Source organism: Notamacropus eugenii, chromosome 1 (genome assembly GCF_028372415.1).
Source record: "Notamacropus eugenii isolate mMacEug1 chromosome 1, mMacEug1.pri_v2, whole genome shotgun sequence".
Classification (NCBI taxonomy): domain Eukaryota; kingdom Metazoa; phylum Chordata; class Mammalia; order Diprotodontia; family Macropodidae; genus Notamacropus; species Notamacropus eugenii.
In genome coordinates, this window is record NC_092872.1 from 48,754,308 (window position 1) to 48,777,786 (window position 23,479).

A 23,479-nucleotide genomic window follows, 5' to 3' on the forward strand; every position below is an offset into this window, starting at 1 on the left:
CACGTGGACTCTGCCCGGGGGCAGTCACCTGACGCCTACGGCTACCCGGCGGAGCCAAACTTTCTCGGCACTCCCCGTTCCATCATCGCAAGGAAACACCGTGGACTGCTCTCGACCTTCCTCCGCCCTCGGCTGGGCTCTGGGAGTCGCTGAAGCCTGCTCCAGGTGACCGCAATCCGGGCAGGTCGCCGTGGCGCTGCCCTTCGCGGCAGGGCCGTGCTGCTCCGGGAGGGCGCAGGCCCAAGCCGGCCTCCTATCTCCTGTCACCCTCCCCGGTTCCCTTGGGTCCCCGGCGACCCCGCCGCTACAACGACACTTCTCGGCGGCCGGTATTGGGGGGAGGGGCGAGTGGAAGGGGAGCTGGGGGCCGGAGCCTGGCAGCCGCGCCCTGATTGGCTACGGCCGCGGGTCGGGGCGGAGGGAGCGGCGGGCGCGTGGCGAGGAGGCCGGCGGGGATTGGCCGAGGCGCGCCGATGACGACACGCGGTGTCAGGGCTCGGCCGCTCTAAGCGTCCCGCTCCTCTTCCCTCCGGAACATGGTCTGGGGCTTTGGGCACCTGGGCCGCCTGAGCCTCGCTGTCCTGGGAGCCACCTGGGCCAAGCGCGCTGTGGGTAGGTGAACGGAGGCAGCCCGGCCCGGAGAGGAGAAGCCGGAGTCTTCCGGGGCTAGCCCTCGGCCCTAGCTTGCCTGACAGGTGCTGCCAGCTGGGCTCCGCGCGGCGGACCCGCGGGACGTGAGTGCGGGGCCGGGATCGTCTTTTTCCCCCGCCAGAGAAGGAGGGCACTCCCAGCCCCTTGCCCCGCACGCCCCCAGCCTGCCGGGGGAGGCCCCGTGGATGTCACGTCCGCCTTCTCCCGGCCCGGGACCCGGGTAGCGGGGGCCTCGCTCGCCCGCCCAGGCATGCTGCGGACCGAGACCCAGGCTGGCGAGCCCAGTGTGAGGCGCTCGCTCCCCGGGATGACAGGCCGGGGAGTCCCGGGCAGCCTCCCGAAAGTGCCAGGCCTCCTCCGCTGTCCTCGGTTGTCCAGCTAGGGGGTTCAAATAAAATGTCTCCATAGCCTCGCATTTGGACGAGGTTACGTAATCCCCTGATCCTCGCAATAGTGCCGCTGGGGGGGGGAGGGGACACAGGGCACGAATGGAGTGGCCTAGCCCGTGCTCACTGCCCCCAAACAAGGTGCTGGTGAGAAGGAGGAAGAGGCCGGGCTCCGGGCCCGAGGTAGGTAGCAGAGGTCCTGGATCACTCCGATGAAGCCCAGCTCTGGCACTGCGGAGGCCACCCTGGCATTTCCACCCATGGAGGATGAATTGGCCCGAGTCTGGAGAGTTGTGCAAGCTCCCTGGTACCGCAGGTGGTAACGTAGCAGTATCAAAGGGCAGAGACGCTACCTCCTGTTGGGCTTCTTGCAAGCTGCTCAGAGTGGGGTGCTGAGAAATGAGGTGGTCGTTTCTGCAAGCAATGCTTAAGGCTTTGGTCCCCTGCAAGGTAGTGGTAACGGCAGGTGCCACTGCTCTTACACAGGATCTTCTAAATATCACACCAACAAGCTCTTACTTGAAGGAGAGCAAATAATATCTTGAAATTAATAAAAACGGTGTGAAACACAGGGATAGAGGACAGTGGGAGACACGAAGAAATGTCGAGGTCATACCTTTTTTTTTTTAATCAAGGACATCTACCTCATAAGTGGTAGGGAGAGTCCATTGAGGTTCAGAATACATGGTGAAAAAGGACTGAAGGTAGCTTGTCATCCAGGCAGGGGAGTTCTGAAGGGCTTGTATTTGATAAAGAGATGTTTAATACCAAAAAAGGATTCTGGTGTTTCAAGTACCATTTCAGGAACTCTTGCTTTCCATATATGCACTGGTATAGCAGCTGAGGTCTTCTCTGGTGTTTTTTCTTTGTGATCCAGAACTACATGGATTAGAAGCCTTAATTTCTTTTCTTCCTATTCCTGCTTCTGTAAGGGTCTCTCTTGCATATAGAATATTAAAGCTTGAAAGCTGCACTGAGACTTTTGGGACGTTACATAACATCCATCTCTAACTGACTAGAGAGTTATGTGAGGTAGTGGTTAAAGTCCCCTACTTGCAATCAAGAAGACTTTGGTTTCAAATCCCACTTTAAACACTTCCTGGGGGAGTGAACTTGGGAAAATCTCTTAAATCTCTTTGGGCTTCAGTTTTTCCTCTCTAAGGGACAGACCTAATCACCTCTGGGTTTCCTTCCAGCTTCAAGTCTTTGCTCCCATAAATGTAGTGGAAGGCAGTGGATGTTCTACTACAGTTAGGACTCTTGGGTTTTTAATAACATTTAAATTTTTATGATTGATATGCCTTGATTCTCAGCTCAGAGGATTGCAGTATATGAATCTCAATAAATGCTTTATATTCGGTACTTTTTCTTGTGTAAGCAGTACACGCTATGTCACAATCTTGTGCATTGAGGAGTGAGGCTATCTTACTAATAGTTTTGAAAATTGCCCTTTTCTCTTTGTGTGCTTTTCAAGGAATTAGAGGGAAAGGCTAGGGCTGCAGTTTCAGCTGTGGGGCCAGTTGCTACATCTCCCAGCACTGACTGACTCTTAAAGGTCGTATTTGGCTACCGTAGCCAGGAGTGTTTAGCTGGACATGCAGCCGACATTGCCTTCATTCTCTAGATATTTACATTTTTCAGCCTAGATCACTGGCCCAAGGTCTGAAATGGGGAAAACAACCTCATTACCAAGGTTTCCTGAAAACTATACTTCCTCCTCTTCCTCACGGATGCTTATCAAAGTTAGGGCTTTGGTGTGCATATAACCTGGACCTTATTACATATATTCCTTGGCCTAAAATCCAGTTTACTTTCTCAAGCAATGCTGACCAGTGGTTTTCTTCACAGAGACATGAAGCAAGATTTTTGATTGAGCTAGATAAGTGATTTGTTTTCTTTGAAATGGACTTGACTTTACTTAAGATGTTCATTTTAGGTTAAATGGAAAAGATCACTGACCCAGTTGTCAAGAATGCTGCATTCCTCAGGGCATAGGCTTAGTCCTAATGGGAAATATACAAAGTAACCCACTGGGGATCAAAGATTTGGAGTGGAGGACGAAGGAGAAGTCAAGGGGAACAAGTTATTTGTGTAGTGTGAGTAAATGAAGTTTAAATGGAGAAGAGAACCTAGAGATCTTTCAAGGCAGATGGTTTAAGTATAAGGAGTCCTAGTTATCGCCTGTTAATTTTTTACTATGTCCCTTCCTTCCCTGGACGTAAAGGACTTGCCAGGTCTAATTGAGTTATTTGGCCTGGCTTGGTCATGTCAGTATTTGTCAACACACTGACTTCAGAAAGAGTTAGAAAATTGAACAGGGCATGATGAAGGTTTATATTGAGGCTTAGGTAGGGAGGGCATGTTTAACAGGTGCTCAGAATTTTTAAAATATATAGTTGTTTTGCTGAGCATGAGGCAAAGAAAAGGGAGAATCAGAGTTGGCATGTGTTGTTTAATCATTATAGCTCCAATTTTGTTTCCCTGCCATGCATGAGGAAGCACTGAAATGTTTGATTCGTAAAGATTTCAAATCCATGGGGTCCGCTTTTCAGCTCCTCTCCCCGATGCCACCCATCATTCAAACTGAAAGTTCCCCCATGAGGCACTGCCCTGCCAGCCAACTTTAACCCCAGGACTGACCACACATCAGTGGGACTTGACATATTTTACATTTTTAAAATACTTGTTCCCAAAAGACTTTTGAGAATCTTTATTTTAGTTTAGACAATTGCTTCTCTCCTTATCTAAACTGCTAGCTGCTTGGCTGGTATGGTATTGGAGATTAAACAGATGGGGTAAATGGGCTTGGTAGGTATTTTCTGGGGTTTGAGCCTCTGCTTTTCTCTAGAGTTAGCAGTAACTGCTTCAGAACGTTTTTTGAATTGTGTTTCACTTGTTCTCTACATTTGGTGGGTTTTTTTCCCTTTTAAACTCTGGGTTTGTTTGTGCATTTTCATATTTAATAGGTGACATTAAATGGAAGTTTTTCATCTAATTTGATCTCATTCAGTGGATTATTTTTCATATCTTCAATGATTTGGTGACAAATATAGGTCAGATAAAATTCCCCTGCTTTACAAAAGAAACCCTCAGAAGAAAACAGGTAGAAGTTGAATGTCAGGCCAAGGAGCATATTCCCTACTTTCTTCTTCAAGATTTATGAGACTTTACTACTGGGGCTTGAATGATTTGTCTTTGATCTTCTAGTGAGATCAGTCATAATAAAGTTCTGTCATTGATCTGCATTTGTGTTATTTACATCTCTAAGGTCCAGCCCTTCTGAGAGCTGCTTCTCAACAGAGTGACTACAGAAAGTGTCAGATAACTGAACACGGCATCATGAAGATTGAACTACTGCCAGCCCTAACTGATAACTACATGTACCTGATCATTGATGAAGATACCAAAGAAGCAGCTATTGTGGATCCGGTACAGCCCCAGAAGGTAACTGCGAATGACCCTTGGGTGAAGTTCCTCAGGAATTCTTCTAGAGACAGCTTCAGCTTTGGGTCTTTTTTAACTTCATTGTATAACCTTGCTGAGTACGGAACTCTAGGCACATGCAGAATTTAATCACAACATCTCCCTTTTGTTATTACTTCATCACTAAATAGTATTTTTTCAATTCCCATACATGGTTGATATTGAAGTAACTTTGTGACCAGTAATTTTTGTGTATATGACCAAAATATAAATGAGAATGCATCTCAGGTACCATTATAAAGCTTAAAAAGTTTTATGAATAAAATGTATTGAGTCGGATTTTATAACTGGGTAAGAGACCAAGGAAGAAGATGAGGAAGATGTCTTGTACTTCCTCCTCTTGGTTAATCAATGAAGTCTAGAGCTTAGGAGTAGCTGTGGTTATGACTTCTTTGTTTTTCCCTGCGTTTGGTTGTAGGTTGTGGAAACAGTAAAAAAACATGGAGTGAAACTAACCACCATTCTTACTACCCATCACCATTGGTAAGCAAGTTTTCTTCTTTTTTTAAAATAAATTTTTATTGCTATCCCTTGTTTTGACATCACCTAATTTTCCCCACAATATCCTTCCCCCTATTCCCTTCCTAGAGAGCTATTCCATACAACAAAGACATTTTCTTAAAAAGAAGCGAAGAAGTAAAAATATCCAGCAAATTGGATCAATGTATCGAAAAAATCAGACAGAATCCATAGTTTCCACACCTATGGACTTCCATCTCTGCAAAGGAGAGTGGGGCCCTGTCTTCTCTCATCTCTTCTTTGGGACCAAGCTTATTCTCTGAAATTTTTCAGTATTCATTTTTGATTATTTCATAGTGGTAGCCATTGTGTTATGTTGTTTTCTGAATTCTGTTCATTTCACTCTGCATCAGTTCATGTTATTTCTTTCTTCTCTGTATTCATTGTATTTATTATTTCTTGCAGAATAGTAATATTCCATTATATTAATTTACCACAGTTTGTTTAGCAATTCCCCAATTGATGGATATCCATGATGTTTGCATTTCTTTGCTACCACAAATAGTGCTGCTAGAAGTATTTTGGTGCACATACGGGCTTTCTTTTTATCAGTTACACCCTTATATATATATATATATACATATACCTACACACACACACACGTTTATGCCCAGTGGAATTACTAGACATTTTAGCCACCTTATTTATATAATCCCAGATTGTTTTCCAAAACTGTTTTTATTAATTCACCACTCTATCAGCAATGCATTAGTGTGCCTGTTTTCCACAATTTCACCAATGCTGGCTCTTCTCGTTTTTTGTCACCTTAAGCAAGTGTTTCAATAAAAATTTTCTTTTTGCCTACGTAAACAGAGGTATGGCGAGACTTGGAAAGGGCTGTAGCTGTGGTTCATTTTTATATTCCTGTGAGTTTTGAGCACATTTTTAACTAGAAAGCACAAGTTCCTTGGAGGGTCCTGCAGCAGGAATCAAAGCAAGAATTTAATAGTATCCAGATAACCTTTCAATCCAATTCCACAAGCATTTATTAAGCACATGCTATATGTGCAAGATAGAGTGACAGGAAATACATTCCTAACGTTCTGTAAGCTTTCATTCTGCCAAGTGAGGGGAAATATAGAAAAATCTATACAGAGAAGTAAATACAAGGTAATCTAAGAGAGGAACAGAGAGCACCAAGAACTAGGAGGAATCAGGAAAGCTTTCAGAGAGGACCAGAGCTCAGCCTTGACATGAGCCAAGGGTTCTAAACAACAGAAGTGAGAACAGGGCCCACCAAAGGCCTGGATGAAGAGAGATGGAGTGGTCAGTTCAGGACTGCCACCAGTTTGGCTGGAATACAGAGTATGTGAGGGAGAGGAACAGGAAAGAATTCTGGAAAAGCATGTTGGAGCAAAATTGTGGAATCCTTAAGTGCCAAGCTGAGTTGGTATTTTATCCTAAAGGAACTAGTGAACCATTGAGGAATTTTGAGCAAAATCCATGGTCAGATCTTTGCATTATGAAGGTAATCCTGGCAATTGTGTAGAGGATAGATTTGGGTGAGAAAGGTCTGTGAGCTGAAAGCCTGATTAGGAAGCTGTTGCTGTTGTCCAGGTGAAAGGTAATTAACATCTGGAATAAACAAGGCAACAGATATAAGTGGTGTTGTGGAGGCAGAACCGATAAGATTTGGTAACTGATTACTTATGCAAGGTGAAGGAGTGGGAAGAGTTTGGGATGATGGAGGTTTTGAACCAGCCTTCCAGTCAAGGTGCCTGGAAGGAATAGAGTACCCTAGGGAAATTTGGGGGAGGGATACATTTAGGAGGAAAGAGAATGAATTCTGTTTTGGACATAGTGGTTTTAAGATGTTGAGGGAACATCCAGCTAGCTGTGGACAGGTGTAAAATTGGTGAGATGAGGGCTGGAGTTCAGAAGGGAGTTTACAGCCAGAGGAAGCAAAAGCACTCTAAAGTAACTCTCACGTGAGGGAAGTTATGCACCCCTGAAGTAGCTGGTATTATCTCCACTTTACACAGGAGAAGATAAGTGACTTGCCTAAAGTCATAAGAATTTGATAACACTCAGTTCCAGCCAAGGCCTATTGACTCCCTGTACAGTTCTCTGATCTCTGTCTCCTAACCTGTGCTCCTCCCGCATGAGGTCCCTAATGTCCCAACTTTTTAGTCCCGCTTAATTGGATTCCTTATATAACAGTATGTGGTGACCAGCCTGACATGAGCATGGAAGCTTCTACTGGTGTGTCTTAGGAGAATCATTGCCTAATGCAGAGGGAGGGGGAGGACAGCTCCAGCAACAAAGCAGGTGTGAGGTGAGACAGCAGGTTTGGAGAAAATGCTTCGTTACTAGCCTGATCCTTCTTTTTCCGTGGAGGCAATCTTTGATAGGCTCTTCTCAAAACATCATTAGCTTACATAATGGAATTTTTACCTTAAATTCCATAAATAAATTAATTAAACTCTTTTAAGCATTTTTTAAAAAACTGAATGTCACAATGACTTAGCAATGTTTGGAGACTTTCCTTTGATCAGCAAAAAGCGAACAGACCTAAACATAACCGAATTTTGGTGGAAGTTTTCTGCCAAAGGTCTTTTTTTGTGCTCTGGTAAAAACTTTAGGGGTGCTTAAAATTAGAACTGGGTAGAACAGAGTATTTCTTTGATTTGCTAGCACGATTGCCAACTTTGGAACAAATTATCTAAGTTTTCTTTTCCAGTTATCAAGCCATAGAACAACTAGCCTCTTGTCCCTTTAAAAAAATGTCCATGACCCTTGTCACTGCAAGATCACACTGCTGTAACATGGCCTCAATTGGACTCCGTTGTCCTCATACCAGAAACTTCACTCTTTTGGCCCCTTTTTCCTTTTCATTAAAGTAAGAGCTTCAATCCCTACTTTATGGGAATATGATAAGGATTGGCTAATATTTGTAAAATGATAAGCATAATGATTGATTTAAATAAACCTGTAACTGAACCATAAACTTGAAACCATCTAGGCCAATCCCCTCCTCTTAATTCCCTAGCCTACCTAAAACAAATATTCAGAAAGATTTTTAGAAAAGCCAACGAGGTAGGAAACAAGTATTTCTTAAGCTCTTACTATGGGCCTGCTCCTGTGTTAAATGCTGGGGATGCAGATACAAGCAAATAACAACAGTCCCCTCCCTTGAAAGTGGTTACAGTCTAATGGGGGGAGATAACCCATCCAAAGGGAGCTGAAAAGCAGGGAAGGAGGGGAGGGAAGGAATCTGGGCAGATAAATCCCTCCTCTAAGAAATAAATCCATTGTTTCTTTACCCGCACCAGTGCTTAGCAGCTTACGTTGTTACAAATATTTTCCCTCTGTCAAATACAAGGCTTTCTTGCTGTGATTTAAATCCATTTTTTCTGATGTTCCCCCAGATCCCTGTGCACTTTTCAGTCAACCTTTTTATTCTTGAAGATAATTGTCCCCTTCTCTAGTCTTCCTTGTTCCATATTAAACCACCCTCACTTCGTGGTCCCTGTTTTCTGACCCTTAAGTGCTTTTTGCTGTTCTTAGAATTCTTTTCACAAAATTGGACCTTCTAGTTAGTGGCTGACCAATTCCAAACGTAATGATAAACTAGCTTAGTTACTTTTGTATGTCACATATGCCAGGATCAAATCAGTATTTTAAGTAATTGCTGTGACCTCCCAGATCTTCCTTAGTTGTAATTCTCAGCCACATTGAGGTCCCTTTTGATTTCTCTTTGTGCCCTGCTGAATATAGGGAAAGAGCAGTGTCACCTCCAGACCTCTGTGCTACAGTTTTCTCTAAGGTTGTTTTGTTTTCTTTTTTAAGAAAGGTGCTCTCTAGTTTATCCCTGCAAATGAGCCAGTAGGAAGAAGTTAAAGTGTAGACTTTCAGGATGAAGAGGAGAGAAAGTTTCTCCCATAGTTTGGAAGTTTAGAATTCATCAAGACCCATTTTTTTTTTATTTTATTCGTTTTCAGTTTCCTACAATCACTTCCATGTTAGATTTTTTTTCCTCTCTCTCCCCCTCCTCTCCTCCCTCCCTGAGATGGCATGCAATCTTATATAAGTTTTACATATAACATTCTTATCAAATACATATTCTTATCAAATACATTTTCATCTTAGTCATGTTGCATAGAAATTAAGACCCATTCTTTAGGTGTCCTCATACCAGAGACTGTCCCAGGAGGGATTGGTATACAGCTTAGAACCATACTGTTGTACAAAATTCCACATTATTTCAGATTCATTACCAAACCCCAGGCAGGTCCCTAAAACCTTTTGTTGCTCCTCTTTCTCTTTTTCTGAAATGGAGCCCAGACTAAATCTCTCTTTGTAAAACTTGTAACCCTTTGTTAAAAGGCACTAGAGAACCGTACAGATTTTTCAACAACTTTGTTCACCTGCTCAGAAGATACACCTGAAGCTATGGGACATGCTTCTGGCCGTAAGGGCCTACTAGAGGTTGGGCATCACCTTGATGCTGGGAGTGCCAAGGGAATTCTTTCCATTTGTGTTGAGGAGCAAATGGATAAGAAACAGAATGTTTTCTGCATCTGGAATGCACACTCAGCGAGTCTTTTTTCTAAGACAAAGTGATCATTAGGTTAAGTGCAAACAAGATTTAAATCAGATGTAAAAAAACAAGTAGCAGACAGCTGTGGGTCTCCTCTTCTTACCTTCTAGGGACCATGCTGGGGGCAATGAGAAGCTTGTAAAGATGGAACGTGGGCTGAAAGTGTATGGGGGAGATGATCGAGTTGGGGCCCTCACTCAAAAAGTGTCACACCTTACTACAATACAGGTAAAAAAAAATGGAGAGGGTTTGAAGTATGGTTTTACTTTGAGTGTAGGTCAGTGTATAGTGACTGTGTAAGGAAGGTTGGCTGACCAGAAGCAGGCCAAGTAAAATGCCCAAGAGGCCAAATCTGGCACAAGCCACAGGCTTCTCTTATACTTGTCTCACCAAGATAAGTTTTCCCTAATAAGAGGCCCAAAACATGACAGGAAAGTGCCTTTTTGTGTGTTTGAAAATGACTGTTTGTTCTTGGCAAGTTATTAGAGGGTTTCCATGCTGAAGTTTGCGACTAAGGACTTTGGAATTAACTGCCTTCTCTGTGCTGGAACAGGTTACAGCCAGAGTAGTTGTGCTTGGACTGTTTAGGTCACAGCTGCCTAAAGACTGGCCTGATGTGACTGGATTTTCATTCTTGTTCCTGGGACTGCAGTTTTCTTTTTCTTAACAGAGGTGTTTGAGATCAGTTGGTTTGTTTCAAACTTAAGTTCCAAAGCCATGGAGCCAGGGAGTGGCGATCAAGCCCATTGTCTCTGGATAACCGCGTCCATCATCTCTGGACGATTGGTTTAGCCTAGACATGATTTAGCAAGGGAAGAACGGAATTGGTACCTTTGCTTGAGATCAGGCTGCTGTCTGTGTTACAGAACAGGGTCTGCTGTCTTAGGAGCAAAGTTTAAGGCTAATTTCTATGGTTACTTGAAAAACAGGAGTCTGGGTATCATGTAAGATAAACAACTTAAGATTGGCAACCGCTGCAGAAGGACATTTATCCTTCCTCTTGCAGGCTATATGTGTACCTTGTTGGGGGGGCAGAGTATGTGAGCAGAGACTCATGTACACCAAGAGAGACTTGCGTGAGGGTTTATGTTTTGTCTCTGGGTTTCTTGAACTTATATTGGGAGCTCACTTTTGCTTGCTTTATTTAAGGTGGGATCTCTCACTGTCAAATGCCTGTCCACACCATGTCACACTTCTGGACACATATGTTATTTTGTGAGTAAGCCCAATAGTTCAGAGCCACCTGCTGTTTTTACCGGTAAGTACAGTGTGTGTGTCGTCTGTGTGTGTGTGATTGCTACTGCTGCCCAGGCATGTACTTCATTGCCACATGCAGACATTTGCATATGCAGACCTCTAGCTGATCAGGAGATGCCCAAGTTAGTTCTTGTCAGTTATCAAAAACAAAACAAGAAAATTTTTTAAAAATCCACACTGTTTTTCCAACCTAAGTTCCAAAAGGCCAGAAAGCAATACCCTGTCATAGTAAGAATGCATAGTCTGTCAGCCTTGTGAAACTAAAGATTACTTACAAATCAGTGGGGGCACTGGGTAAAGAGAAATGCCCAAAGGCATGTCTATAACTTCTTTACTCCTGTCAATGTTTAACAACTTTTCCTGGGGAAAAAGAGGAAAAGGGAAGCATGCCACATCTTAGAGAATAGCAGGATGTTCTTTGGGACTGTGCCTGTCTCTTTTTCTTCCCTAATAGGAGAGGTCATAAGAGCATCCTAAGATCTAGACCTGTAAGATACAGACCTTTCATTGTGCCAAGGAAGAGGCCAAGGCCCAGTGAGGTTAAGCCTTTTGCACAAGATCACATAGGTAGTGAGCAGATCCAGGATTCTCATCCAGACCTTAAGCTATAAATTCAGGGCTTTCCAGTATAATCACATTGTCTTTCAGGTGAGAGAACATCTGAACCTAGCCAGGGTAGCCCCAGGGACCGTAGGAGCTACATGGCAGAAGTGTTAGGAGAGAGTGGCTCTCACTTTGCTCAGGGTCAGGAGACCAAGGAAAGAAAACATATTTTTGTGATTAGTAGGAATGTTCCTGTGGAACAAAAGTGGAGTTTCATTGAGTTTTGATGTTTTGGATAATAATCACACTAATAAGATGATGTGTAAGAAAGGAGTTAGGATGTTTAAGAGACAGCCCTGCAGGTGAGTTCTGTGCTTTGATGGACTTTTTTCCCTGAGTGATATAGCAGAGAATGGAAGGGAATAAGCGTTTGCAGAGTGCCTACTGTGTGCCAGGCACTCAGCAAAGCACTTTGCAAATATTCTCTCATTTAATCCTCAGTGTCCTAGAAGAGAGGTGCTGTTATTATCCCCATTTTACAGTTGAGGAAACTAAGGTGGATGGAGGTAAAGTGACTTGCCCGGGGTCACACAGATAGTATGTGCTCAGAATGAATTTGCTTCTGAAGATGGTAGGCACATGGGACCCTCCTGAACAGTGTATAAATTGCTAGCCATATTGAGAAATCTATTCTTTTGAAGTTTCAGAACTCAGCAAACCAGAAGAGGTAGTGGCCATGTGAAACAAAGGGCTGTCCTAAAGCCAGGCCAATCTGGGTTATTGTCGGTAGGGGATCCTTAGTAACAAGAATCTTTCTGAGGTCTGCAGCCTCCCCTGGTTTGCCTTTCTGATGACACTTCTGCTGTTTCTGGGGACTCATCTGTATCTTCAGACAAGTAGATTTGGAGGGTGAGAAAAGTGCTGAAGTCTCTCAAGGAAACATAAACACATCCTGTAAAACTATCCCCAGTGGCTTGTGTTTTGTCTTTTTCTCCCTCAGGAGGAGCTTTTGGCCAAAGACTTTTCATGTGGAGCTGCAGAATCAAATGATGGTGGGAGGAGTCCATTCGGGGATGCCTTTTTTAATTATCATATTGGCCTCCCACTTACTATAATTCTTCCCAGTCAGGAGGGTAGCCATGGAGGGTCCATGGGCATTAAAGCTTTTGCAACCTCTCCTTCTCCTTCAGGAATAGAAATTGTGCTGTTAACTCAGTAATGACTTGGACTTTCTATGAAAAAGAGTCATACCTACCCCCAAATACTGACTGTAGAAAGGACCAAATTTTCTTGCGACAGGACCTTGTGTCCTGAAATTTGGACATCTGACCTGCGTGCCTCTTGTGACCTTATCTCCTTGATTAGGTTAAAGGAAAACGTTCATGCAGCCAAGGTCATGACTAGTCTCATGGAGGCAGTGAGCTTCCCTTAGTCACTAAGCCCTAACCCATTCCAATCACCACGTACATTCATGCCTTCTGAAGCAAGGACTGGCAGGTGTTCTGTGTTCTGACCAAATTCTAGCTATATGCCCATTACAAGGAAAACAATTCAAAGCACATTCTCGATCAAGAGCAGTCCAGTCATGCTGTTTTCACATGTTGGCAGACAGCTTTGGTTTTTATATCTTACATTTGCCCTGAATTAATCATAGGCAGTATAGAATTGTAATGATCAAGCTTGGCCTGAGAGGGGAGATGAGCAAAGGAACCTCCTCTCTCTCCTTGGAAAAGCAAAGCCTAGGGCAATAGAACATCACTGTGCTCTCCGCATTGTGACTGTGTCACATAATTTTACATAACAATTTTTCTTTGTTTATAAGGGTGAGAAGCAGCTTTATGCAATAGATGAGAGCTGGCCTTGGAGCTAGAAAAACCTGGGTTCAAGTCCCATATCTGGGACGTACATACTGGTCATACGGCCTGGGAAGTCACCTAATCTTGGCGTTCTAGGCAGCTGTCTGAGATTAGAAGTTTCAGAGAAGGTGCCGAACCAAGTCTTCATTTGGGAGTTTCCTGCACTAATGAAATCACAAGCCTCCCACGATGGGGATTACCGGTTGGATGAGTGGGGGCAGCGTGCACAGAAGTGACTTCAGAATAGAAAAGAAACCACTGATAAAACTTTAATAAATTAAATAAATATTATAAATGTCAAATTAATTTTAATTTAAATATAAATTTAATATAAGCTATATGAATATAAATTAAATACAAATTTTATATAAATTGTATAAATATTAAATATAGATTTTAAATATAAATTAAGTAATAGCATGAAGATAAGCAATAAGAATAAATGACCCCAGGGTCCCCAGGACCCCGGCTGCCGACCTTAGTGGTCATTCGTGTGTCTTAGGCTCCACTTTGGTCTCACTGAACAAGATTTCTTTTTCCAGGTGATACCTTATTTGTAGCTGGTTGTGGCAAGTTTTATGAAGGAACAGCGGATGAAATGTACAAAGCCCTGCTTGAAATTTTGGGCCGTCTTCCCCCAGAAACAGTAGGTTACACTTCCTTTTCCTAAGCGTGTTAGTTGTGCTTTAAAAGTATGCTTTAAAAGCTGGTTGCAATGGTGGCCCGCAGGCTCAGTGGGAGAGAAAGAGCTTAGTTACCCTGAGGAACAGTGTTGCCCTGCGTAAATTCTGGAAGTGTGTCCCTTTCCTCAGTATTCTGCCTTTCTTCTTGTTTATTCTAGCTGTCCTCTCTTTATCCTATTCTTTTTTGTTTTCTGCTGGAACCATTTTGTTCCTAGGCGTCTGCATGCTATGCACCAGATGTGGTCATCCCAGTGAGAGGCAGAAGGACACCTGACCACCTGTAAGCATTTCTTGACAGGTTTTTACTCATCTTTGGTCTTTGCCAAACTAAAACATGAGCCCTGTAGTCCCTCAAAGGCTTGAGGAGTATTTTCCGTTACACATAAACCTACCGGCCAGTGACTGTTGTATTCCTGTAAGGTCTAGAGATAAAGTCAGGCAGGATATCACCTTACATGGGGGAAAGAGTGACTTAGTGAAGAACTTTGAATGTTTTCATTTAGGAGAGTTTGAAAAGAGAAATTAAGTCATCCCTTTGCACAAGTCCTGTTCTTAGAGATGGCATACTTTGTTCTTTCTCCAGAAAGTATACTGTGGTCACGAGTACACCATCAATAACCTCAAGTTTGCACGTCATGTTGAGCCAAACAATGCTGCTATTCAAGAAAAATTAGCCTGGGCTAAGGTGAGTGAGGTGGGTTTAGGAGAGGAATAGGAGCTTTAATGTTCCCTCATCTTGAAACTCTTAAGTTATTGTACTAGGGGGACAACTTGAATAGGCCTAGGGCATGTACGTATTCCCCTGGGGGCTGTTACTTTCAGGTACACTTGATTTGGGGTTTGTAGTGTTCAGTCAGTAGAGCTCCATCATCCAGGATCCTGGATTGTGTTGAACAACAAGCATTCATTAGCTACCTTTAGAATGTTATATGATTTTATATGATAATGTTCCAGACTCTGTGCTTGGTCTTAGGGATAAAATACCAAAGTGAAGACAGTTCCTACTCTGAGGAATTTACATTCTAATAGAAGGATACAACACTTACAGAAGAGCAGAGGCAAGGGAATGTTGTGGCCATAAAGTCTAACTTCTGTGCAAACCTTCCCCAAAAGCAAGTGTTTTAAGAAATCCCTAGAACTCCAAAAAAAGTTTCTCCACAGGCAGTTCTTGAGACTTTCCTGCAGTTAAGAAGCTTCCATGAGATCTTTCTGGTTTCTTAGAATATTTGCCAGTTGTGTAAATGTCATTGCTGTCTGTGGGGAAATGCTGTAGCTTGTTACCCCACAGGAATCTGTTCTTCTCAGTTATTCTAAAACTCTCCTTGGATCTGGCCATAGTGGGCCTAAAAACCCATGTGTTTGCATTTTTATTCCCTTTCAGACTTCCAACAGTAACATCAGCCAGATCATCTGTTTAATCTGGTCACTTTTCTTTGCTCACTTTACAGTTAAATATGAAGGCAAGTGATGAATTGTGACCAGGGAATGAGGACAGGGACAGATCCATTGGTGATCCATTGGGAGGCAAGACCTTGTAAAAGACAGAGGAAGCAAGCTTGTGCCTTCTGAGCATTTCAGAATGACATTTCCTGAGGAACCTTCCCCATTTCATATTCAGTCTGCACTGATTTTTCAGGCAGTCCCTTATATAAACTGAGGCTTCCCCCAAGCACTAAAAGCATCAGATAGACCATGCAGCAAAATGATCAAAGCACAGAACTGCACGGTTGGAATAGTTGTCATGCCATCCAACCTCCCACCCCAGGTGGGCATCTTCTTATGGTGTTCCTGATAGTGGAAAGAGTCCTAGACTTAATGTCAAGGGGACGTGGGTTTGAATTTCATCTCAAATCCATCATTACCATAGGCAAGTTATAGATGTAGGGGATCATTTTCAGGTATCCGCTTTGTGAATTTTAAAGCATGATGGATATAAAGCAGATTAGATGACATCATACAGTGTCAGCTTCCACAGGGAGGGGATGTGGAGCTCACCCAGTGGCTTGTGCTATTGCTGAAGAGCTCTTACAAAGTTCTTCATTATAGCAGATAGTATTATGCTCTCCAGGTAATAGCTAGCATTAAAGTGATGGAGAGTAAGAGGAAGGAGAAAGGAGTCACAGCTGGCCACCTGGGGACCAAGAGGATCCTAGACTTGGGGCTGGAAGAGAGCAAGAATGTCCTCTAATTCATCCCCTTCCTTTTGTAGATGAGGTGTAGAGAAGGGAGTGACCTGTCTGACATCACTCCAGTCACAAGGGGCACAATATGGGTCTTGGGAGGAAGAGCCTCTTATTCCAGATGTGGTACTCATCCTCCTGTGCCCATAATGGAGCTTTAAGAATGCAGGATCCTTCTTTTAATGAAATTTCTAGTAAAAGAGGGGGAAATTTCTCTCTGAATTAAGTCTGTGAAATCCTTCATAAACTTCTGCAATGCACATTTCCAAACCCATTGCCCTTCTCCTGTTACGTTATGTTTAAACTCAGCAATAAAGCATTTTAATTTCAGTCTTTTAAAGAAAATGTTCCAATTGTGAAATATTTCTTCTGAAATACCTGAAATACAAAATTCTTTTGAATTGTGATACATTTCTTTTGAAGACAAAATGTGCCATCGGAGAACCAACTATACCATCTACTATTGCTGAGGAGTTTACATACAACCCATTCATGAGAGTGAGGTAAGTGTGAGTACATTACTCTTTTCTGTATGTGTCTGAAAGACACATGACAAGGCAGTTCAAAGTTGAAAAAAAAGATCTCACATTCATAGGGAGGAACTGAAGGAGTCTAATCATGAGAGAGTTTCACTTGTTGAAGCCATCTGAGGTTCAGAGAAGGAGCATTCAGGATATGGCTCCATCAAGCTTTTTTGGTCCATCCGGGTCTGAAATCCAGCCATTCTGTGTTCTCAAGTTTGCTCTTTTCACTCCCAAAATGAACAGTTTCTTCAGGATCCCTGAAAACAGAGGAACATTTTTATGTGTATGAAAAGAAAGATCAATTCTCAGTGATTCAGTGTCTGAAAGAGATGTGATATGCTTATCAATGTAGCGATGCAACATTAGCAAGATCTGTGCAGTCAAAAAAGCTTTTATAATTTTCTCTTAAATTTGGAGAAATGTTTTTCTTGGTACCTTCGTAAACTTGTGTTTTTTGTATTTTCTAGTAGCCTCTCCCTGAATGTTTAATTCCTTAAAAAGGCTGAGGTGTGTACGTGTACACGCGTGCATGCACGCACGCACACACACACACACACACACACACACACTTTTCCCACCTCTCTTCCCCAAATACCAGGGTATTGGGGCCACACTCAGTAGGCCTTTAATAATACGCAGTGCTTGAGAAGTGATCAGACCTGGGGCTCATTTCCCACCCTATTTCCCCTCACTTGACAAAACTGCTAGGTAGGATGGAGGCCTTGAACAGCTTCAAATCCTGGGAATGAAAAGTGATGCCAGGAATATGTTATGTTTTAGGTTCCTATAAGATTGTTTATGAAAAAAATGGATGATGAAAACTCTGAACCTCAGGCCCATATCATGGAAGAATAAAGAAACCAACTTTTAGGTGTTTGAAATTTAGTCTAAAAACATGCTGCTGAAATAGTATCTTCATTTATTTGTGTTTGGAAAGTTGATATAAGAATTGGCATGGTTACTGGACAGACCAGAATTGGGTTGGCCCTGTTTATCCATCTCACTTTCCTCTATTTTGCAATAAAGAAAAGCAGAATTGTCCACTGAGTAACAAGATTTCATCTTCAAGACCATCAGCAGATTCCAAGGGGGATGTTATTCTTCATCTGTACCTCCTTTGTCAGCTTGGTAGGAGAGAAAGCTCTCCAAGGGGAGAGAGCTTCCACCAGCCTGCTCCTCCTCCCTGGCATGTCTGGCTCCTCTCCTTTGGGTCTGGGGTGGGGCAGTACCGAACATAGTAAGCCAGATACTGCACTCTGTCTCTGTGGCTTTGGTCCTGGCAGGGAGAAGACAGTACAACAGCATGCTGGGGAGACTGACCCTGTGACAACCATGAGGGCCATCCGAAAGGAAAAGGATAATTTCAAGGTGCCCAAAGACTGAAGCTGCCCAGAGGAATTACTGCAATGCAAATTTCTCCTGCTAGTCCTTTTTACAGTAATTTGGGTATTCTGATGTTTTAGGTAATTAATTTCTTTGTTATTGTGGGAGAATCATTCTTGTTTGTGGTTTGTGTTTTATTTTAAAATTGTCTTTAAAAGCCCTTTGTTTCTTTTGCCAAACATTCTGTGGCATATTTATAAGATAAAAAATTTAAAGAATATTTATTCATATAATTTTTGCTTTCAGATTCTGTAAATGATCAGTTGTGATTCTGCAAGCACATTTTCCTTAAGGGCTTAAGGGGACAGGAGGTATTATAATATGATCAATCCTATGCTTTTGTGAAATACCTTTACCTTGGAAATTGACCCAGCAAGAGGCTCCAGGCTTTGTCTGCAGCCCAGCTAGCTTTTGGAGCTCTTTTCAACTCCTAAGTTCATGTTTGCTCCGAACGAGTTTGGCCAAACCCCAGGAAGATGCTTGGGCCTGGTTCCAAAGGGAGGGAGAAGAAGGTCTGGTCATTATTACGCTTTGGACCCTTTTCCTTCATTGCTTCTCCACAGAAGAAGGCTTTCTTGTTGCTTCAAGCTGACCCAGCATTTAAAATGGGTTCTCTTTCCCAGTTCTTTACTCGGACCCCTCTCTATCTCAAGATAACTTCCAAGGCCAGAGGCTAGCATCTGGAGTTCACGTTTTGTAGAATCTTATGCCATTATTTTCCGTTGCTCATATTAGTAACGTAAGATTGTTGAGGGCGTGTCCTGTGTCAGGTGAGCATCCTGTCCCAAGCTGAACAGGACTAGGAGGGCGTGAAAAAGAACTTTCAAGAGAGTTATCTTGGTTTGAGACATCGAAAGATTCAAAAGCTTGAAAACACCCTTAAACACGTAACATTGCTGTATATAGAAATTCAATTTTCAGGTATTAAAGACTCTTCATTCCACCAAAGCCAAACAACCTAGATATCTGCTTTGCTGTTTGTTTTGTTTGTCGACTTGACATGAATTACCCCTTTAAGAAGGAGCCTCTGTCACGAGGCCGATGCTTACAAGTGTCTTCTGTCTGTCCAAGATTGTGTTATCATTATTAAACATTAAGTGGCATCACGTCTTGCTATGTGATAGACTGAAGTTCCATAGCAGCCTGGAGTTCCTTTAATATATTAAGCAATTGTCTACTGTGAGTGTCAATGGGAACCATTCTGGAGAGCATGTGACAAAGATTATGCCATGACTGTCCCCCTATTGGACAGAAATATGTTTGGGAAGATGGGAAAGGGTTAACTGGTAGAATGGCAAAGGATGCTTGGGAAAAGAAAGTCCATCCTTATTCAGTAGACATAACTTACGCTTGCTCCTTCCTAGCTACCGTCATGGCTAAAGCTGGTCTCCATAACTGGTTTCCCCCAAGTGTTAAATAAGTAGTGTTTTATGGTGTTTTTCCAGCTATAGTAATTCATCTTATTGTTAGATGTGGTCAAAAACATGTCCATATCTTTACCTGGGAAGGTTTTATCAAAGGGAACTTGAAATTTCTTTCCTCTAGAGAGGTAGCCACCATATGCAGTGGGTGTTCAAAGAGTAAGCCTTCTCCCACTTTGCTAATTGCATTTAGCTCCTTAAGTTCCAATGTCTCTTTTAATAACATTTGACCTAAGATCCTGGCATAGTGTGGTTCCTTTTGGGCCCATTAATTCAGAGAGTAGCTTTTAAGCTCAGTGCTGGCAGGGATTTCATTAACATTTAAATTTTTTTCTACGTTTCTAAGTAGGGGGAAAGGGGTAGTTCAGAGCCTTCAAACACAGCATGATTAGAAAGTAACGAGAGTAGTTTCTGTAAGTAATTATGGAAATTTGTCTTATTTCTTTATAGCCACACCCTGCGTTTTCACTCAGAAAGACCAACTGCTCAGAGTTGAGCCCTGGGAGGCTGTGCTTAGACAGCACTATTGCTGAGCAGTGGGCACTTAAAAATGGCTGGTTTGGGCAACTTTTTTTTTTGGTGGTTAATAGGTTATGTTTCTGGTTTGTTTTTAATGAGAAAGTGACTGGGGGCCCAGGGAGAATTAGGTTAGCTTGATCAAACATTTTTTTTCTCTTTGCCTTGACTCTCTGAGTGAGGACATGAGCCTGTTTCTAGCTGGTCCCTTTTTTTCTCATCATCCTCCATTAAAATTTGGCTCCTAGATTGGTGATGACTAAACAGAGCAGGTACAGGGGCCTTGCTTAGCTCCCTTTGCAGAAATGAAGAGGAAGAGGAAAGTGAGGAAGACTGATCTAAAGCTGTAGAAGGTTCCCAGAGAAGACGTCAGATCTCCATTGGGCATCTAGAATCACAGTGGAAACAGTTCTAGTTACTAAGTCTTACTTTTCAGATAAAGGGACATTTTTCCTTTTTCTCACTTGCCATCATCCCATTGTCCTTGAATGTCACACAGCTTGGAAAAATTCTTACCCCATGTGAATCCTTGCCATGATACTGCCTTCTGATATGCTTTAGTACCCAAGATAGAAAGGAACATGATTAATTATAACTTGATGCCTACCCTTTCTACAGCAGGTCATTTTCTGTCCTTGGTTGATCTCAACTGTGACTACTGTTACCATTCAGTAGAAGTTGGGGTTTAACATGGACAGAATGCCACCAAACCCTGAACAAATAATCCCAGACATTCCCCAAGTGGAAATCAACCTGCAGGGTTGCTTATGTACTATTCAGAAAACAGGCCAAAACTAAGAAGCTAGATCACTTCACCTTGGACTTTTCTGGAGATGCTGAGGTAGAGGGGAGAGGTGTCCCCATTCTGTAACTGCCCACCAAGGAGAAGAGGGCCTCTCTCCAGCTCACAGACTTGAGTTTCTAGTTACAAAGTTTCATTTCTCCATTTGAATTGGGGGGGGGGGAGGGTTTGAATCTTTTTTTTTAAAATAAGTTTGAGTTTAATTTTATGAAAAATAGGCAGCCATTGGCTTGCCCCTTTCATGCTATGCAAGGTGATGAAGCCAGTGTGGAAGCCCTATGGCAGCTGTGAATTGGGGTGTGTATCCATTCTCCTGTGGGAAAAGAGTTCCTGCTGCTCCCTACTGGAGGGGAAGATGGAATCTGTGTCTCTTCCGCACTTTGAGCTCCTCAGAGAGAAGCATTGGGGAATACTATTCTTGTTTCTGAATTAATTTGATCTTTTGTGATAAGTTCTGAGTAGGCATAGCGTGTAATGGTTTCACTAATAAACCCTTCACTGTTGAAAACAGAAGGCTGCCGAATTGACTCTTGACTTGTTGTCTAGAATTGGAAATGTTTATCATTTGATTCCAAACTGACCCCTTCTCCCCTTGGGGAAATCTGAGAAAAGGACCTTCTGTTTGGCCTAGCTGGTTCCCATGACCCCTGCAGATTAATCTTGTTCCTTGGCCAATTAGTACACTCCTGCTTACTAAACTGAAGGACCTTGTAGGAACTCTGCTATCTTCCTGCATCTTCCTCTAGCATGGAAACGACATGCCTTTAGCCAGCAGACATATGGGCATGTGTGTGATGTCCTGAATTTATAAAGCGTCTTGAAACTCCTTGCTATTTAAGGTAGAAAGCCTTCTACATGCTTCATTTAGCATTACACGTTGCTAGACCATGCAATACTTCCTTCCATGACAACCAAGGACTCAAGGACTTAGGGTCTGGGATTGTTAATCCTTAAACCTTCTAGTTCTGACCCTGGATAAAAAACATCACTCCAGGCAAACTAAAGTATGTGGGAACTCAATTTCCCTTTATCTAAAATGCACACATTGTTTCCATCCCAGAATAAGAAGTCATCAGTAGAATTTTAATAATGTTATCTGCAAAAAAAGAAAAGCATCCAAGAACTCTTAGTATGATTTGTCATCCACAGTTAGAATACTGTTGATAATTCAACAGTATGGCTTGTTGGATAGTCCTGATATGTTCATGGTTTAGGTCCCCACATTTTGGGGACTTAAATCAGGGTCCGAGGCACTGAATCTACAGAATCTTAGAGGTTCTGCTCCTTGAGGAGCTCTCTTCAACCTGTCCTTTGGCTTTCTCAGGCCTCAGTGAACCTGACTATTTGGGTTTTACAAGGTCAAAACACTCCTGATTACTAGGCTGAGGATCTCTGGGGACTAGGCTACTTCCTGATATCCCCCTGGAATATAGATATTACTTGCCTGTAGGCAACAGACATATAGAGATGGGGATAATGCCCTGAAACCTCTGAACTCCATGGAGACTTTTTTTTTAAGGTAAAAAGCTTTTTCAACTCCTTTAAAATCAGATAATCATAGATTGTCGGATAGGGGAAAGACTTCAGTGATCTTCTCACTCATAAGGTCCAGAGAGAAAGTAACTTTCCAGTGTCACACAATGAGTTAATGCAGGATTAGGAGTCCTGGAAATTTCAGTACCCATTTCTAAGAACCCAGGTGTCCTGAGTTTACTACACCACATGTCAGGGTTCTTTGGGTTCTGTACCTAGGCTGTTGCCTTCCCAAAGACAAGCTTTCAAACAAGAGAACATGTCCCACATTTCTGCCAACAACTTTCTTATGGTTCATTGAAAAGATAACAGGGTTTTACACCAGAAATGAAGGACTGATTTAATATTAGGAAAACACAATAGACCACATAACAAAAACAACACGAATCATGATTATATCAGTTAATGCACAAAAATCTTGATAAGATATGACACCTATTCCCATTAAAAACACTAGAAAGCGTAAGAAAAAGTGAAGCATTCCTTAACATGGTAAGTAGTACCTGTCTAAAACCAACAGACAGCATTAGCTATAATGGGGATAAGCTAGGGCCTTCCCAGTAAGATCGGGGTAAAACAAGGATATCCACAATTACCTTTACCATTAAATACAGTGCTAGAAATGCTAGCTACAGTAATAAGAAAAAGAAACTGAAGGAATAAGGACAGGCAAAAAGCTAACAAAATTATCACTTTTTGCAGGTGACATGTTACCTAAAGAATCCTAGAGTTATCTGAAAAAACCTAACTGAAACAACAAACTTTAGCAAAGTTGCACAATATAAAATAAACCCATTTAAATCATCATTTCTGTTATCAACAAAGTTTGTGAAGAAGAAGTAGAGAAATTCCATTTAAAATAACTACAGGTAGTATAAAACACTTGGGACTTTACCTGCCAAGATATTCACAGAAACAACATGAAAACAATAAAACAGTCTTCACGCAAATAAAGACACATCTAAATAACTGGACAAATATGAACTGCTTATAGGTAGGCCAAACCAGAATAACAAAAATGACCATATTAAACTAATTTATTCAATGCCATACCAATTAAACTACCAAAGGATTACTTTATAGAACTAGAAAAAATAATAACAAAATTTGTCGGGGGCGAGGGAATGGTCTATACTCTTAAGAGAATAAATGAAAAAAAATGGGAAGCAAAGGGATCTAGCAGTATCAGATCTCAAACTATA

At 42.3% G+C, this 23,479-nt stretch overlaps 1 protein-coding gene across 4 annotated transcripts; it reads left to right on the top strand.

The window, feature by feature from the left end:
• Positions 1–42: 42 nt before the first annotated feature.
• On the top strand, positions 43–21,257 carry HAGH (hydroxyacylglutathione hydrolase). Of its 4 annotated transcripts, none has more exons than XM_072599585.1 (9): positions 43–165; positions 4,306–4,481; positions 4,939–5,003; positions 9,690–9,807; positions 10,729–10,837; positions 13,778–13,881; positions 14,502–14,603; positions 16,522–16,601; positions 17,906–19,111. In XM_072599585.1, exons 2-9 carry the CDS (start codon positions 4,377–4,379, stop codon positions 18,003–18,005), a joined length of 783 nt encoding a protein of 260 aa, XP_072455686.1. In that variant the 5' UTR covers positions 43–165; positions 4,306–4,376; the 3' UTR covers positions 18,006–19,111. The 4 variants fall into 4 exon arrangements, with proteins under 4 accessions (XP_072455686.1, XP_072455677.1, XP_072455683.1 ...); XM_072599576.1 differs by lacking the exon at positions 43–165 and adding an exon at positions 399–612 and having other exon boundaries at positions 17,906–21,257; XM_072599582.1 differs by lacking the exon at positions 43–165 and adding an exon at positions 603–734.
• Positions 21,258–23,479: the final 2,222 nt, after the last annotated feature.